The 18826-nt window shown below is 38.1% G+C and overlaps 1 protein-coding gene across 1 annotated transcript in view; it reads right to left on the bottom strand.

Annotated features, from left to right (window-relative positions):
- Positions 1 to 18826, bottom strand: part of LOC122661629 — a 28976-nt gene continuing 10150 nt past the window's right edge. Inside the window, exons 3-7 of the mRNA XM_043857087.1 lie at positions 2066 to 2169; positions 1805 to 1976; positions 1040 to 1180; positions 803 to 891; positions 1 to 716 (exon numbers count right to left, since the gene is read on the bottom strand). Coding sequence (XP_043713022.1) covers positions 44 to 716; positions 803 to 891; positions 1040 to 1180; positions 1805 to 1976; positions 2066 to 2169 — 1179 coding nt within the window. The 3' untranslated portion in view covers positions 1 to 43. The remainder of the gene's footprint in view (positions 717 to 802; positions 892 to 1039; positions 1181 to 1804; positions 1977 to 2065; positions 2170 to 18826) is intronic.

Here is an 18826-nt window from a genome sequence, read left to right on the forward strand (position 1 = left end):
ATATATAAACATATGACAAAAAATTAACTAAAATTTCAGTTCATCATCTGCGGAACTTAAGAGCTTCAAAGCGAGCTGCAATTGCATCGTAATCTGGCAGATTAGGATGAAGGTGTGGAGCAGGATCACTTATGCGTAAACCAGCATAATCAGTTCCCATCCCATCACCAGGTTGACAAGAGTGAGAAGGAGGTGGTGGAGCAACCCTATTGGGTGGTGGGCAACTGCCACTTGAAGGTGTTTCTACCTCAATCTCCTCATCATAGTCTGAGTCAAACCCATCTGAATCATCAAACTTTATGTCTGTATGTGCAGGAGGGACATTGTAGCTATGCCTCCTATGAACCCTTTTCTCATTCAAATCTGTGGGAAGAGTCCTCTCATCATGCAAGGAATATGGCCTGGTGAGACTCTGTGATGCATGGAATCTCCCTGGAGGCTCTGGTTGATCATCTCTGTTCCTCTCAGGTTCTACTGGTAGATCATTTGGCATGAAAAAAGCACCAGTGGATTTGCTGGATTTTGGATTGTTGAAATCATCCACAATATGATCAAAATCAACTGGCTGATGAGAGTTCTTATTGGCCAGATATGCAGCAGCTTGTGCAGCAGCTATTGCTTTCTTTGCAGACTCTGCAGCTGCTAGAGCAGCTAAAGCAGAGTTCTTGAAATGCATGGTGGATATATCTCCATCTTTTTCTTCATCATTGGTTAATCTAGGTGGAGGGTCAACATGAACATGACGTGAGTTCCTTTTTTATTCAAAAATATTCAATTGTCTAGATCCAACAGTATAGCTTACCTGTTAGTAGGCCTATTTAGCTCAACACCTCGTGATGATATAGGCTTCAGAGGCATGCTGGTTGCACTTACAAATGTACGTGGTCCCTCCTACACAAACCAAGAATTCTTCTTCAATGATAATTGAATGGAAACTGAATTTCTACTAGCAATGTAAGCATGCGTGTGCGTGTGTGTGTGTGTGTGTGTGTGAGAGAGAGAGAGAGAGAGAGAGAGAGAGAGAGAGAGAGAGAAATACTATCAGCTCCTCGGGAGGTTTCAGAAGCTCCTTCTCAGACTCTGTCGTATCCCATTCAATCTGATATTCCTTAGCTATTTCCTTCATAACCTTCAACTTTACTTCACCAGTAGTTGTTCTGACTGAAAGTTTCTCGATAAGCTTTATGAAAAAACAAAACACAAAGCAGAGATGCATAAGAGGACAAGTAGTTTGTAAGTAATTCACAAGCAAACTATTTAAAAAGGGAAATAAAATAAATTTAACCCTAGGAGCTTCTAATGAATCTGTTCCATCAGACAGCCTTATCTAGCACAATCTGATAAAGTCACCCAAGATCGATAGACATCCAAAGTGACAGGTTCTTCTATATGCAGACTCCCCTATAATTATCCGATCAGTACTACTAGATCTAAACAACCCAGTTATGAACTGATCTCGTCCATGTATTCATGGCTCGAGACATGTCAGAGGACCCATGAGATAGAGGACATTGAGATAATACTACCATCATACATGTAAGGCGTTTGTGCTTGCATATACTGTGAACGAGAGATCACAACAGGTTATGATCTATTTAGACATGGCCTAACACGCTCTATTTGAAAAATTTTAATGCAATCTGAAACCATCAGCTCTCTGTTTTTTAATTCAGGCAACCCCAACCTGTTAATAGAACCTTTTAGTACCACCTTAAGACTTGAACAGAACCGAGATGCCTTGGGCTTTTTATTAACAAGTGGATAATTCTGCAACACAACTGCCAGACTAGGACAGAGAACTTACCATGCGATTCACACCACAATTGGGCCGTAAATCTGTTGCTGCACATACAAACTCTTTTCCATATTTCTTTTCAAAAATATTTCGAATTTGCAGTAGTTCTGGGATATCTGAGCACCTCGGAGCGGCAAATATCAAGCTGGTGATTCCTTCTTTCAGATCGGCTGGGCATTCCCTGCAATGATATGGATCCTAATTAGGAAAACACTTTTAAAAAAGTAAATGATGAATTGGAGCTTGAAGGTTTATAAAGCACATAGTAACCTTTGCTTTGCAATGACTGAAAGTCGCACCACAACTAGTTCACAGAATAGTTCAATGATCTCGTTTGCTTCCATAACATTCTGCTCTCTTATCACATGTTCAACCTATAAACCATCGCAGTGGAAGGAAAAACACTAAAATTCATTAAAAAGTCTGACAAATTCAAGGGGGAAAAAAAAAGGGTTGAGCACCCAACAACATTAAGAATACATAATCGTATAGTTTTTTCAGCTTGCATGTAAATAGTAAACCAAATGTATGACAATTTAGTGGTCTCACAAACTGATCGAAAGAAAAGCCATTAACCAAATTTAGGATTTTCATCCAATTCATAGAAATGAATGTGAACCAAGAGACACCAGAACCAACTTGTGTCCCCTGGTATATGGATACAACTTAAGAATGACATTTTGCACTTGAAAGCAAATTGTAGGAGTGACTTGAGGTCCTCAAGAGTGCATATCATATCGGCACCAAACAGCAGCAGCACCTATGGGGCTAAAACTGAAAAAGTCAAATTTAAGTACAATCATTCCCATTTGATTCCAACTCCTATAACCTGGTAAAGTATTCTCGACACAATGTACATATATGCCATCATAGTGTTTAAAACCGAATCGAACTAGCAGTTGAACCTGAAAAGGAACTGCTTTATCTTTTGGTTCAGCTTGCCTGTTTTGATTATTTTCTCCCCAAAACCTGTAAAAAAATCGTGAAAAAAGGTACCGGATTTTCTCTGGTTCAACCTCTAGTCTGGTTTACATTATAAAGAAATTACATTATCATCTCAAAAAACTGACCAAGGAAATGTGAGAACAAATTGACTTAAGCAACAATTGCTGTTTAAGTTGCACATGCAACAGCCTGAATAATTTTTTTTTCATTCAAAGATTGAAGAAGATAATGGATTGAGATTTATTGCATCCCCTTATTAGCTTGACTCCAAGCTATGTTACCTACATAAACTTTCGAAAAAGGAGACAGAACAAATCTGTTACTCCAGTTTCATCTCCTTGTCTTACCTGGGTAACATATGTTTGTAGAATTGTTAAGAGTAAGGTAAACAGGGATAAACTGCAGTTCCTTGCAGTTCGGGTCTGAGAGACCAACACGTGGAAGGTGCTTCATCCAACGGTACGAGTTCGATTGACCCAGTTTTTTTTTTTCTCAAGCTCGCACCGTTGGATGAAGCATCTTTCCACATGTCGAGCTCTCAGGCCCGAACTGCAAGGCACTGCAGTTTATAATGATGCAAGAAAAAGAGCAGAAATCGCCTACTAAGTGAGGGTGGGTCTTAATGGCACGAAAAAATGATGCAAAAAAAAAAAACTCACACAAGAGACGAGGATTTGTGTGGTTCGGCTTTTAGCCTACGTCCACGGGAGAAGACAGCAAGATGATTTCACCATCAAGGAATTGGAGAATACAAGAACACTCTCTCACACTATCCCAAAGTCCCAAATACACCTACTGAACTCTTCCTACCTCTCAAACAGAAATAATACAAGAACATTCTATATTCTATGCTTGGGTTGTTTTGTACCTGCTGTTTTGCTTTGGATCAATCCCCTCCCCCTAATTATAGGTGAGGAAATGGAAATGTACAACATGTATCATCTCCTTAAGTTCTCCATCCGTCTGTGTATACTAAATGCCCACATATCATGGACTCTCCTTTTTCTCCTTTGGGATGCACCGTCCAAGACCTTTGAAATTCTTTGTCTCCTATGCAATTAAGGAAGTTTTACATTTGTCTTCATCTTATTAAAGAATGAAGACTTTATTTTATCTCCATAGCCTTTGAAAAGACAAAACTGGCAACACCACCTTTTTTACTTTATTCAAGTCACAACATGACAATTCTCCACCTTGACTTGAATTCTCACATGCTCAAAATCAATCTTCTCTAGCTATTTCCACCTCAGCCCCCAATTAGGCTCTCATGTGCTACTAACACTGGTTAAGTCCAAGTAGTACTTGAACTTGGCTACTGGAATGGGCTTGGTGTATGACAGGAACAGTGATTCCAATGGACATGTCGTTAGTTTTGTTAATTCTGATTTTGTTGGAGACCTAGATAAAAGAATATCTCTAACAGGTTATGTTTTCACTCTCTCTGGTTGTTCCATTAGTTGGAAGACAACATTACAATCTGTAGTTGCCTTGTCTACAACATAAGCTGAGTATATAGCGGCAACAGAGGCAGTAAGGGACGTTTTGTGACTGAGAGGTTTGGTTGGTGATTTGGGTTTACAACAAGACCAGACTAGTATGTATTGCGATAGCCAAAGAGTGCCATGCATCTGTCCACGAACTAGATGTATCATGAAAGAACCAAGCACATTGATGTTAGAGTTTAATTCATTCGAGATAAAATCTCTTTAGGAGGAATTGCAGTGAAAAAGATCCCAACAACAGAAAATCCGAAAGATATGATGACCAAGCCCATTCAGATAGCCAAGTTCAAGCACTTGTTGGACTTCATCAGTGTTAGTAGCACGAGAGAGCCCCATTGGAGGCTGATGTGGAGACACTTAGAGAAGATTGATTGAGCATTTGAGAATTCAAGTCAAGGTGAAGAATTGCCATGTTGTAACTTGAATAAAGTCAAGAAGGTGGTGTTGCCGGTTTTGTCTTTTCAAAGGCTATTGAGATAATAAAGTTTTTGTTCTTTAGTAAGATGATGACAAAATGTCAAGCTTCCTTAATTGCATAGGCAACAAAGAATTTCAAAGGTCTGAATGAAAATATTTTTTTGGACATCAAAACAAATGAATATTTTACTGCAATTTTGGTTTTTAGCAATGCTTTACCATATCAAGATTTATGAAATTTTTAGATTTTAGAAAAACCCCAACATTAGAAAGTTGAAAATTGCACCTACCGCCAAAAATCCAGTTTTTGTTCTTGAATTGGGGGGTTGATTTTTCTTCCTTTTGGAATTTGATTTTTTAACTATTTTTATTGGATTCAAATAGAGGGTATTTGCTTATTTATGAATAATATCTTAAGTAAATGAAATACAAACATTTACTTAAATGATATTAGGCATAAATAAGTGTCTGTCCTGTGTCTGTATACTAAGCTTTGCATAGATAGGTTTGTATACCAAAATGGTAGTCTCAGTAGAACTCGACAGAGAACTCACGAGTTCTGGAACTTTTAAAAGGCAAAAATGGTCGAAATCTGGGTTGGGCCGAGATCCCGAGATCTCGACTCGATCGAGATATTGTAATTTTTTAACTCGGCATACATCTCGTCTCGACCATGGAAAAAACCAAGATTTTGATCTCGCGAGTTTTAGTTCCATGACTCCACATTTTTAAAGCTTTCTTCAAAAATTATTTTCCTCAGAGTGTGTGGGACAGTAAGGAGAACGAATTTATGAATCTGTTTCAAGGGGTTCGATCTGTTCTGGAGTATCAACAACAGTTCGAGGGGCTATTATACTTTGCTCAGTTACATTTACAAATAGATAGAGAGAAGGCAAAGAGGTTTGAGAAAGGTTTGAGGCTCACTATTGGTATTGTTACTTGTGGGTCATCAGACTCAAAGCTATGCACAGGTGGTTCAGCTTGCTAAGCTGATTGAAGATAAGCAGAGAGAGACGTTTACTTCACAGTATGGCACGGGCAAAAGGCCGATGCAGTATGGAGGTTATAAGTTTCGTTCAGCTTGCTAAGCTGATTAAAGATAAGCAGAGAGAGACGTTTACTCGACAGTATGGCACGGGCAAAAGGCCGATATAGTATGGAGGTTATAGGGGACCAAGCAAGTTTCCCAGGGTACCCTATTATAACCCGGCATCACTCCAGTCTCGCAAACCTGATGCGACAACTTCTTCTTCTATTGCTTCTACTACTACTTCAGCGATGCTATAATTGTAATCAGTTGGGGCATATGGCTAGAGTTTGCCTACATCCTCCGAGAATACAGGGTGGCCAGAACCCCAGATAACCATAAGCTTGGCGATTGGTACAACGCCAGCAAAGGAGCAGGCCTCAAGGGCAAGTCCATGCGGTGATAGTTGATGAAGCAGAGGCAACTCCCGGCGTTGTTACAGGTGTTGTTTCTATTTCCCTAACACTTGCACATGTCTTGATTGATTCTGGAGCCACTCATTCATTTGTTTCACCTGCATTTGCACTTAAATTCCAACAGAAGAAGCTATTACTGGGATTATCGGTCAGTACTCCTACAGGGATAGTTGTGGAGTTAGATACTGTATATGAACCATGTCCAGTGCAGATCTGTGGTCGAGACATGATAGCCCACTTGATCCAACTTGACATCATAGATTTTGATGTATTACTTGGCATGGATTGGTTGTCAGCAATCAGAGCAAGCATGCTGTGCGCTGAAAAGAAAATTTTGCTCAGACCGCAAGGTAGTGAAGAATTTGATTTTTAAGGAATTAAGTTGAAGAAGGTTAAGAAACTGATTATCTCTGCACTTCGAAGAAACTACTAAATAAAGGATGTCAGGCATATCTAGTCTCAGTCTTAGATACAAAGGCTAAGATTAGGCCAATGTCAGAAGTCGATGTGGTGCGAGAGTACCCAGATGTGTTTCCCGATGACCTAACTGGATTACCCCCAGATCGGGAGACAGAATTTGTTATTGATTTGTTACCTGGGTCGGCACCTGTATCGAAGGCACCATATATAATGGCGCCCAGCAAACTGAAGGAGTTGCAAACTCAGTTGGAGGATCTGTTGAAGAAGGGTTTCATCAGACCCAGTGTCTCACCTTGAGGTGCACCGGTACTGTTTGCCAAGAAGAAAGACGACAGTATGGGCATGTGCCTAGACTACCGTGAGTTGAACAAATTAACAATCAAGAACCGGTATCCTCTCCTTAAGATTCACAACTTGTTCGACCAATTACAAGGTGCACGAGTGTTTTCAAAAATAGATCTCCAATCCGGCTACCACCAGTTGAAGATTAGAGACAGTGATGCAAGTAAAACCACATTTCAGACTCGCTATGGCCATTATAAGTTCCTGGTGATGTCCTTTGGGCTAACAAATGCACCTACAACTTTCATGGATTTGATGAACCGAGTATTTCAGGACGTGCTTGATAAGTTCGTTATAGTGTTCATATATATATAGATTGTAACGACCCCGATCTAAGGACCAGGTGGGGCCCATGACACTAGAGTCCAGTCGGGACCGCACAGGAAAACATTCGATCAAGCATTCAATATAATCAAAATGTATAAAATTAAAACAACAATAAGCAGAAGAAAACAATTTAAAAACTAAAAAAATGGTACTGATCGAATTAACAATCAAGAACCGGTATCCTCTCCTTAAGATTCACAACTTGTTCGACCAATTACAAGGTGCACAAGTGTTTTCAAAAATAGATCTCCAATCCGGCTACCACCAATTGAAGATTAGAGACAGTAATGCAAGTAAAACTACATTTCAGACTCGCTATGGCCATTATGAGTTCCTGGTGATGTCCTTTGGGCTAACAAATGCACCTACAGCTTTCATGGATTTGATGAACCGAGTATTTCAGGACGTGCTTGATAAGTTCGTTATAGTGTTCATATATATATAGATTGTAACGACCCCGATCTAAGGACCAGGTGGGGCCCATGACACTAGAGTCCAGTCGGGACCGCACAGGAAAACATTCGATCAAGCATTCAATATAATCAAAGTGTATAAAATTAAAACAACAATAAGCAAAAGAAAACAATTTAAAAACTAAAAAAATGGTACTGATGGCTCTATCGTCTACAATCCATACTCTCCAAAGAGAGGCACAAAACTTTAAAATATTTACAGTCATCTGGGTTCGAGACCCTCCTTTAAAATAAATATCCTTTGTCTCATTTGTAAGAAGATAATCATTCGAGGAATGAGCTGACGCCCAGTAAGGAAAACATTCGATCAAGCATTCAATATAATCAAAGTGTATAAAACTAAAACAACAATAAGCAGAAGACAACAATCTAAAAACTTAAAAAATGGTACTGATGGCTCTATCGTCTACAATCCATACTCTCCAAAGAGAGGCACAAAACTTTAAAATATTTACAGTCATCCGGGTTCGAGACCCTCCTTCAAAATAAATATCCTTTACGTCAAAAGAGTTCATCTATTTCAAGTAATAGACTCCAAAAATGATCCTCAGATCATCAATCTTCTTGTTTATCTCATCAGTAAGGAATAACTTTATAGATCATGCTCACAATATAAAAATCAATAAAACTTCATTTTTAAATGGTAAGGATGGCATCATTTCATATCATTTGAAACATACTCAGTCAATCATTTTGTCACTCGGTAGTGTTTCATTTAACTTTATCATTCCTCCTTTCATTCATTTCATTTCAGTCTTTCGTTTATGTCTTCCGTAAGTCTGTAAGCTTTCAATCATACCACATAGGGTGGCTCCAGTCAAACCACTGGAGTGGTTTCAATCATACAACCGAAGTGGCTCCAGTTAAACTACTGAAGTAGTATCAGTCATACCACCAAAGTGGCTCCATTCAAACCACTGGAGTGTTTTATTTGTTTTTCATTCATTTCCCATCCTTCCTTATTCATTCACAGTCATCATTCATAGGGTCATGTATAACGTTCCTATTCATAATTACTAAAACATCCATCCATCAAGTGTATAGAAACACAATATGGCAAGATCATGAATTCTATACTATAATTATCAACATTGCATATACATTTATACAATCATCTACAGTACAGTGATAACCATCGATTAATAATGCTTCCTTATCAATACTTTCGCGTTCTGATCGTCCAATTAAAGTCGACCTTCCGAGGGTCCTTGTTCTTCAAAGAAAACCCCAAAAACTTAGGGTTCTTAACTTGGATCCTCAAACAAACTCGAAATCTCTTCAATCCAAGATAGGTTCTAGTGGAGAACTTCACTTGTAAAATTCTGTTATGTCACTGTTTTACCTACAGTGATATAAAAATACAAAACAAATACTTACTGTGCTTAATATTGAACAAAGTTAGTGGCTACTAAAAGCACATCCATGTATTTATTTCATAATCAGACCATACATCTTGAAACCTCTCCTAACAGTTTCAAACATTTCAAAAACACAATTCTGACTAAGACAGAATTGGAGTCATCGACTTGTAGAAATCATAAATCCATTCTCCCGAATTCAAATGACTTCAATCTTTTTCAAGAATTTATAAGACTTAATAAAGTTCATTCAGTCCAAAAATCAGATCAAACTTCAAAGTATAAGTCCCATCGACACATCTCTCAATCTCGGGTACGAAAACTACCCTACTACGTGACTGTCTATGTGCACGAATTTATAAACATATCAAATGAACTTATTTCTTAATGAAGCTTAGGAGATCATATAAGCACATAAATATACTCATAATTTTCCAAACATTTCAAAAACACAATTCTGACTAAGACAGAATTGGAGTCATCGACTTATAGAAATCATAAATCCATTCTCCCGAATTCAAATGACTTCAATCTTTTTCAAGAATTTATAAGACTTAATAAAGTTCATTCAGTCCAAAAATCAGATCAAACTTCAAAGTATAAGTCCCACTGACACATCTCTCAATCTCGGGTACAGAAAACTACCCTACAGTGACCTGTCTATGTGCACGAATTTATAAACATATCAAATGAACTTATTTCTTAATGAAGCTCAGGAGATCATATAAGTACATAAATATACTCCTCATAATTTTTAAGACCATGAATCAATCCCTAACTATGGTAAACAACATGAACAATCTTGGACTATTGTTTTGTCCAACCCAGAAATTTCAGAAACAAGAAAATCAATTACTTGCTCTCTCATCACCTCTTGTATCCGAATTTTCATGTTTCTCTACCATGATTTAAATTTAGAAAAACATCAATATAACATGAACAATGTATGCCTTAACCCATATAAAATTCATATTGTATCCTCAAGCATCAAACCCCTATTCTTCCATCCTCATTTATGAAATTTTCTCTCAAGAATGAGAAACCCACCTTTTTGAAGAATACCAAGTCTTGATCCAAGCTTTGGCCTTTTACTCCATTATACCCCCAAACTCCACTCCTCCAAGTAGAACTTGAATCCCTTTCAAATCATTGACTTGCACTTTCTTCCCTCTCTTTTCTCTCTTCTCTCCTTCCCCTTTTCTTTCTTGCTCTCAAATGAAACTAAGCAAATATGGGAGAAGCATCCTACGTATGGGAATAAAAGCACTTTGCATCTTACTTTCTTTGACTTTATCTCCCTTAAAATCTCCTTTATGCCCCTCCATTAACTCTTTCTTTCCGTATTTTATTTATCTCCCCATTATCTTATCTCCCCATTATCTTATTTCCCCATTATCTTATCTCCATCAAATACTACCTATTACGTTGCTCCTCTTCACTCTTTTTCTTTAACTTAATGGCCTTAGCCCCTCTTTTCCACAAACCTACGCGCACACTTCTCTTCCTTCTCTATCTCTCTCTTATCTTTTCTTATCTTTCTCCAACCACTTGCATAACAACTCATTTATCCGTGCACATGGGAGTGTTCCACTGTTCCCCCCTCTATCTTATTCTTTCCCTTTGTAACTTTCATATTATACCCTCAATGGACCAGCCTTGCAACAAAACGAAAAGCAAAAAGCTCCTTATTGCTTTTAATAAGATTTGAATCTTGGACCTATGACCTGTAGAAATAAACTAATGAACCTTGAACCTTGTGCTATTAAATGAATTTACATTGGGGAAATAAGATAATGGGGAAATAATAAAATATGGAAAGGAGTTAATGGAGGGGCATAAAAGAGATTTCAAGGGAGATAAAGTCAAACAAAGTAAGATGCAAAGTGTTTTTATTCCCATATGTAGGATGCTTCTCCCATATTTGCTTGGTTTCATTTGAGAGTAAGGAAGAAAAGGGGGAGGAGAGAAGAAAAAAGAGAGGGAAGAAAGTGCAAATCATTGAGCAATTTGGAAGGGATTCAAGTTCTATTTGGAGGAGTGGAGCTTGGGGTATGAATGGAGTGAAGGGCCAAAGCTAGGATCAAGACTTGGTATTCTTCAACAAGGTGGGTTTCTCATTCTTGCATTCTGATTTTTAGTCTCTTGAGAGAAAATTCCATAAATGAGGATGGAAGAATAGGGTTTTGATGCTTGAGGATACAATATGAATTTTTTATGGGTTAAGGCATACATTGTTCATGTTATATTGATGTTTTTCTAAATTTAAGAATGGAAAATTTGGATACAAGAGGTGATGAGAGAGCAAGTAATTGATTATCTTGTATCTGAAATTTCTAGGTTGGACAGAACAATAGTCCGAGATTATTCATGTTGTTTACCATAGTTAGGGATTGATTCATGGTCTTAAAAAATAAAAAAATTATGAGGAATATATTTATGTGCTTATATGATATCCTGAGAATTTCAATAAGAAATACGTTCATTTGATATGTTTATAAATCCGTGCACACAAACAGCTCACTGTTAGGGTAGTTTTTTGTACCCATGTTTGAGAGATGTGTCAGTGGGACTTATACTTTGAATTTTGATCTGATTTTTGTACTGAATGAACTTTAATGAGTCTTATAAATTCTTGAAAAAGATTGAAGTCATTTGAATTCGGGAGAATGGATTTATGATTGATTTTTACAAGTCGATGACTCCGATTCTGTCTTAGTCAGAATGGTGTTTTTGAAATGTTTGGAACTCTATGCTAGGAGAGGTTTCAAGATGTATGGTCTGATTATGAAATAAATACATGGATGTTAGCTTTTAGTAGCCACTAACTTTGTTCAATATTAAGCACAGTAAGTATATTTATTTTGTATTTTTATATCACTGTAGGTAAAAATAGTGACATAACAGAATTTTACAAGTGAAGTTTTCGACTAGAAAGTTTGGGGCATTAGGCCTTACAAGAAGAAATAACACTGCCTCTACGCGACGGGCATATCACATCACTTGGCCGGGGGTAGGAGGGAGCTCGCGATTCTCAGGGTTGTCGGCTGCGGGCAGACCATCGGCTAGCTGGTCTTTCCCCCTCGGCGTCATCCTGATCATGGTCCGCCACACGGAACATTGGGCACTCGCCATAGTTAACATCTGGGTAGGATCGGAGAGTCCAGTCCCACACCAGTGTACCTCCCTACAGGAAGGCATCTGCCCCTTCCTTAGCGACCATTCGAGCAAATTCCTCAGACCCCTTGAATTCCTCAACTGCCTCTCGCACTGTAGCCTCCTTGTCTTTCACCGCCTTCGCGGAAAGCTTTCTGAGCTGCCTCTCGAAGTCCTTGCGCCACTTCCTCATCTCCTTCTCCAGGGACCCGATCTGCTTCCCCTGATTATCCCGCTCCTTAGCAAGAGCAAGCTTTTCCTCGGCCGCGCGATCATATAGGATAGTCATCTCCTCAAGCCGAGTGGTCACATCTGCAGTGTATAGTAGGGCCTGGGGCAAAACGGTAACGATAACGAAGTCAGGAAAGGTGAGGAAAAAGTACGAACGGAACCAAAGAAGAGAGATAACTCACTCCAGCCATCGCGGAGTATGCCCTAGCGGCGGCCATTCCATTTGTATTGCTCTTCAAGCCTTAATATCCTTGGGAAGACGACTCCTTAAAACGATCTCCCTGGCGACCCTAGGATCCCCCAGAGTGGTGTTGTCATCCTTCACAACCTAACCGGGATTGAAGAGCACCTCATTACGAATGAACTGAGATGCCTCGTCCCACGGCAGCTGTGACGGACCACCACTCGAAGTCGAACCAGGGATAGAAAGGCAGAGCACAGCTGTACAAGGTGTGGAGCGAGCAGGTGAGAGAGAGCTCTCCTCGACGGCTGGCTCATCGATACGAGCCCGTTTCCCGCCTTTCTTAGCTTAGCGAGCAGCCAGCGCGGCCAGGTACTTCTCTGAATCAATCACCACTGCGAAAATTCGAAGGAGAAAAGGTTAGGACAATATCGTTACTAATAAAGCATGCAAAGGAAGATAACCTAAAAGCTCACCAGCGCTCAACCCAAATCGGACCAACAAAGACTCATCCTCAATCTCGTACGAGTAAAGGCACTATCCACTACCAGTCCTAGCCAAGGCGAGTGAAGCTTCATCCTCGGCATCAAGTTACCTCCTCTCGTTCACCTCGGCGCCCCACAAGGTACTAAAGGGAAACCCGTTCTCAGATCTCACATAGAAGAACCGTCTCTTCCACCCATGGATAGATGATTTAAGCTTATTAAGGATTTTTATCCCATCCTGTTGACAGAAATAATACCAACCATCACCCTCGGGAAGGCTATACAGGGTGAAAGAGTGGGCGAACAGACTCAAGTTCACCCTCCTCTTATGTCGGGAGAAGAATAAGAGAAAGGCAATCACCAAGCGCCACACATTGGGAGCGAATTGGGCGGGAGCTAACTTATAGAAACGAAAAAATAAAGTATAGAAGCCATGAAAAGGCAAACAAAGGCCAGCTTCCAAGTGGTCCTTGTAGAGGAACATCTCATGTGGATTCCTAAAGCTGGCCCTCTCCCCTTCCCTTGCCGCCCTAATGGTGAAAGAGTCCGGGATGCCATACGTTCAGACTGCAAGGTAGTGAAGAATTTGTTTTTGAAGGAATTAAGTTGAAGAAGGTTAAGAAACCGATTATCTTTGCACTTCGAAGAAACTACTAAACAAAGGATGCCAGGCATATCTAGTCTCAGTCTTAGATACAGAGGCTAAGATTAGGCCAATGTCAGAAGTCGATGTGGTGCGAGAGTACCCAGATGTGTTTCCCGATGACCTAACTAGATTACCCCCAGATCGGGAAACAGAATTTGTTATTGATTTGTTACCTGGGTCGGCACCTGTATCGAAGGCACCATATAGAATGGCGCCCAACGCACTGAAGGAGTTGCAAACTTAGTTGCAGGATTTGTTGAAGAAGGGTTTCATCAGACCCAGTGTCTCACCTTGGGGCGCACTGGTACTGCTTGTTAAGAAGAAAGACGACAGTATGACCATGTGCATAGACTACCGTGAGTGGAACAAATTAGCAATCAAGAACCGGTATCCTCTCCCTAAGATTGACAACTTGTTCGACCAATTACAAGGTGCATGAGTGTTTTCAAATATAGATCTCCGATCCGGCTACCACTAGTTGAAGATCAAAGACAGTGATGTAAGTAAAACTGCATTTCAGACTCACTATGGCCATTATGAGTTTCTAGTGATGTCCTTTGGGCTAACAAATGCACCTACAACTTTCATGGATTTGATGAACCGAGTATTTCAGGACTTGCTTGATAAGTTCGTTATAGTGTTCATATATATATATATAGACTGTAACGACCCCGATCTAAGGACCAGGTGGGGCCCATGACACCAGAGTCTAGTCGGGACCGCACAGGAAAACATTCGATTAAGCATTAAATATAATCAAAGTGTATAAAATTAAAACAACAATAAGCAAAAAAAAAAACAATCTAAAAACACAAAAAATGGTACTGATGGCTCTATCGTCTACAATCCATACTCTCCAAAGAGAGGCACAAAACTTTAAAATATTTATAGTCATCCGGGTTCGAGATCCTCCTTTAAAATAAATATCCTTTACGTCAAAAGAGTTCTATCTATTTCAAGTAATAGACTCTAAAATGATGCTCAGATCATCAATCTTCATGCTTGTCTTATCTATAAGAAGATAATCATTCGAGGAATGAGCTAACGGCCAGTAAGGAATAACTTTATAGATCATGCTCACAGTATAACAATCAATAAAACTTCATTTTTAAATGGTAAGCATGACATCATTTCATATCATATGAAACATAATCAGTCAATTAGTTAATTACTATAACTCAGTCAATCATTTTGTCACTCGGTAGTGTTTCATTTAACTTTATCATTCCTCCTTTCATTCATTTCATTTCAATCTTTCGTTTATGTCTTCCATAAGTCTGTAGGCTTTCAATCATACCACACAGGGTGGTTCCAGTCAAACCACTAGAGTGGTTTCAATCATACAACCGAAGTGGCTCCAGTCAAACTACTAAAGTAGTATCAGTCATACCACCAAAGTGGCTCCATTCAAACCGCTGGAGTGGTTTATTTGTTTTTCATTCATTTCCCATCCTTCCTTATTCATTCACAGTCATCATTCATAGGGTCATGTATCATTTACATTCCTATTCATAATTACTAAAACATCCATCCATCAAGTGTATAGAAACACAATATGGCAAAATCATGAATTCTATACTATAATTATCAACATTGCATATACATTTATACAATCATCTACAGTGATAACCATCGATTAATAATAGTTCCTTACCAATACTTTCGCATTCTGGTCGTCCAATTAAAGTCGACCTTCCGAGGGTCTTTGTTTTTCAAAGAAAACTCCAAAAACTTAGGGTTCTTAACTTGGATCCTCAAACAAACTCGAAATTTCTTCAATCCAAGATAGGTTCTAGTGGAAAACTTCACTCATAAAATTCTGTTATGTCACTGTTTTACCTACAGTGATATAAAAGTACAAAACAAATACTTACTGTGCTTAATATTGAACAAAGTTAGTGGCTACTAAAAGCTAACATCCATGTATTTATTTCATAATCAGACCATCAACTTCTTGAAACCTCTCCTAACATAGAGTTCCAAACATTTCAAAAACACCATTCTGACTAAGACAGAATTGGAGTCATCGATTTGTATAAATCATAAATCCATTCTCCCGAATTCAAGTGCCTTCAATCTTTTTCAAGAATTTATAAGACTCAATAAAGTTCATTCGGTCAAAAAATCAGATCAGAATTCAAAGTATAAGCTCCACTGACACATCTCTCAATCTCGGGTACAAAAAACTACCCTAACAGTGACTTGTCTGTGTGCACAAATTTATAAACACATCAAATGAACTTATTTCTTAATGAATCTCAGGAGATCATATAAACACATAAATATACTCATAATTTTTAAGACCATAAATCAATCCCTAACTATGGTAAATAATATGAACAATCTCCGGACTATTGTTTTGTCCAACCCAGAAATTTCAGAAACAAGAAAATCAATTACTTGCTCTCTCATCACCTCTTGTATCCGAATTTTCCATGCTTCTCTACCATGATTTAAATTTAGAAAAACATCAATATAACATGAACAATGTATGCCTTAACCCATATAAAATTCATATTGTATCCTCAAGCACCCAATTCTTCCATCCTCATTTATGGAATTTTCTCTCAAGAGACTAAAAATCAGAATTCAAGAATGAGAAACCCACCTTTTTGAAGAATACCAAGTCTTGATCCTAGCTTTGGCCCTTCACTCCATTATACCCCCAAGCTCCACTCCTCCAAGTAGAACTTGAATCCCTTCCAAATTACTCATTGATTTGCACTTTCTTCCCTCTCTTTTCTTTCTTCTCTCCTCCCCCTTTTCTTCCTTGTTCTCAAATGAAACCAAGCAAATATGGGATAAGCATTCTACGTATGGGAATAGAAGCACTTTGCATCTTACTTTGTTTGACTTTATCTCCCTGAAATCTCCTTTATGCCCCTCCATTAACTCTTTCTTTCCGTATTTTATTTTATCTCCCCATTATCTTATCTCCCCATTATCTTATTTGCCCATTATGTTATCTCCATCAAATACTCCCTATTACATTGCCCCTCTTTTCCACAAACCTACACACACTTCTCTTCCTTCTCTATCTCTCTCTTATCTTTTCTTATCTTTCTCCAACCACTTGCATAACAACTCATTTATCCGTACACATGGGAGTGTTCCACTGTTCCCCCCTCTCTATCTTATTCTTTCCCTTTGTAACTTTCATATTATACCCTCAATGGATCAGCCTTGCAACAAAACGAAAAGCAAAAATCTCCTTATTGCATTTGATAAGATTTGAACCTTGGACCTATGACGTGTAGAAATAAACTAATGACCAGCTATAAACTAAATGAACCTTGAACCTTGTGCTATTAAATGAATTTACATTGGGGAAATAAGATAATGGGGAGATAATAAAATACGGAAAGAAGGAGTTAATGGAGGGGCATAAAAGAGATTTCAAGGGAGATAAAGTCAAAGAAAGTAAGATGCAAAGTGCTTTTATTCCCATATGTAGAATGCTTCTCCCATATTTGCTTGGTTTCATTTGAGAGTAAGGATGAAAAGGGGGAGGAGAGAAGAGAGAAAAGAGAGGGACGAAAGTGCAAATCAATGAGCAATTTGGAAGGGATCCAAGTTCTATTTAGAGGAGTGGAGCTTGGGGTATGATGGAGTGAAGGGCCAAAGCTAGGAGCAAGACTTGGTATTCTTCAACAAGGTGGGTTTCTCATTCTTGCATTCTGATTTTTAGTCTCTTGAGAGAAAATTCCATAAATGAGGATGGAAGAATAGGGTTTTGATGCTTGAGGATACAATATGAATTTTATATGAGTTAAGGCATACATTGTTCATGTTATATTGATGTTTTTCTAAATTTAAGCATGGAAAATTCGGATACAACTTTAAACGTAAGGCATACATTGTTCTTGTTTCTGAAATATCTAGGTTGGACAGAACAATAGTCCGAGATTGTTCATGTTGTTTACCATAGTTAGGGATTGATTCAAGGTCTTAAAAAATAAAAAAAGTTATAAGGAGTATATTTATGTGCTTATATGATCTCTCCTAAGAATTTCATTAAGAAATAAGTTCATTTGATATGTTTATAAATTCGTGCACACAAATAGCTCACTGTTAGGGTAGTTTTCTGTACCCATGTTTGAGAGATGTGTCAGTGGGACTTACACTTTGAATTTTGATCTGATTTTTGGACTGAATGAACTTTAATGAGTCTTATAAATTCTTGAAAAAGATTGAAGTCATTTGAATTCGGGAGAATGGATTTATGATTTTTACCATTGTTCAAAATCTCGCAAAATCTCGATCGAGATTTTGGAAATTTCGGGTATTTCGAGCTTCTAGAAACTAAATGCCACTTCGAATCGAAAAAGTACAAAAACTCGAGCGAAATTCTCGAAATTTTGAGATATCTCGAGATGTTTCCAAAATATCGCGAGATTTCGAATTTCTCGACAAACTGCTTTATATAAAAGAGCATATTTCGTCAGTCTCGGTCGAAATTCGAAATTGAGAAACAGCTCTGGTTTTACTTGGTTTTTTATATTTGGTTGATTTTTGCTCATTTCTTCTCCATTCTTCCACTTCCCATTTGAATCCTTGCCGCATCTACGCCGGAACCACTTGGAGAACACAAGATTCAAACTTCTCAGCGCATCTGTGAAGCCTTTCCACTATTCCAGGTAAAACCATATTCTCAAAATTGATTTTTTTTAGGGAAATGCATGATCAATATGTTTGTTTGTGATGAAATAAATATATGTTAGACACCGGAAGCCGATCTACGACTTCACGGTGTCGAAATTTTTTATTGGTATATATATTATTTTTTTATTTTTCTGCTTAAAAAATTGGATTTATTTACAACAAAAATAAAAAATTAATAGGGGTTATGTATATTGTATGGTGATGAATTAAATATATGTTAGACACCATTGGCTGATCTACGGCCTCACGGTGTCAAAAATATTTTTCTGCCAATAATTAATTATTTTAATTTTTGGAAATTATAAAAAATATTTAAAAAATTCAAAAAAATAGCAAAAAAAAAGAAAAAATATGAGGTTTTTGTTTTAAAATTACTGAAAAATATAAAAGTAAATTGTACATACTTCTTAATTGCTGCCCATTTACATATCTTTTCGATTTTGTTG

The sequence above is a fragment of the Telopea speciosissima genome, chromosome 5 (genome assembly GCF_018873765.1).
Source record: "Telopea speciosissima isolate NSW1024214 ecotype Mountain lineage chromosome 5, Tspe_v1, whole genome shotgun sequence".
In the NCBI taxonomy this organism is placed as follows: Eukaryota; Viridiplantae; Streptophyta; class Magnoliopsida; order Proteales; family Proteaceae; genus Telopea; species Telopea speciosissima.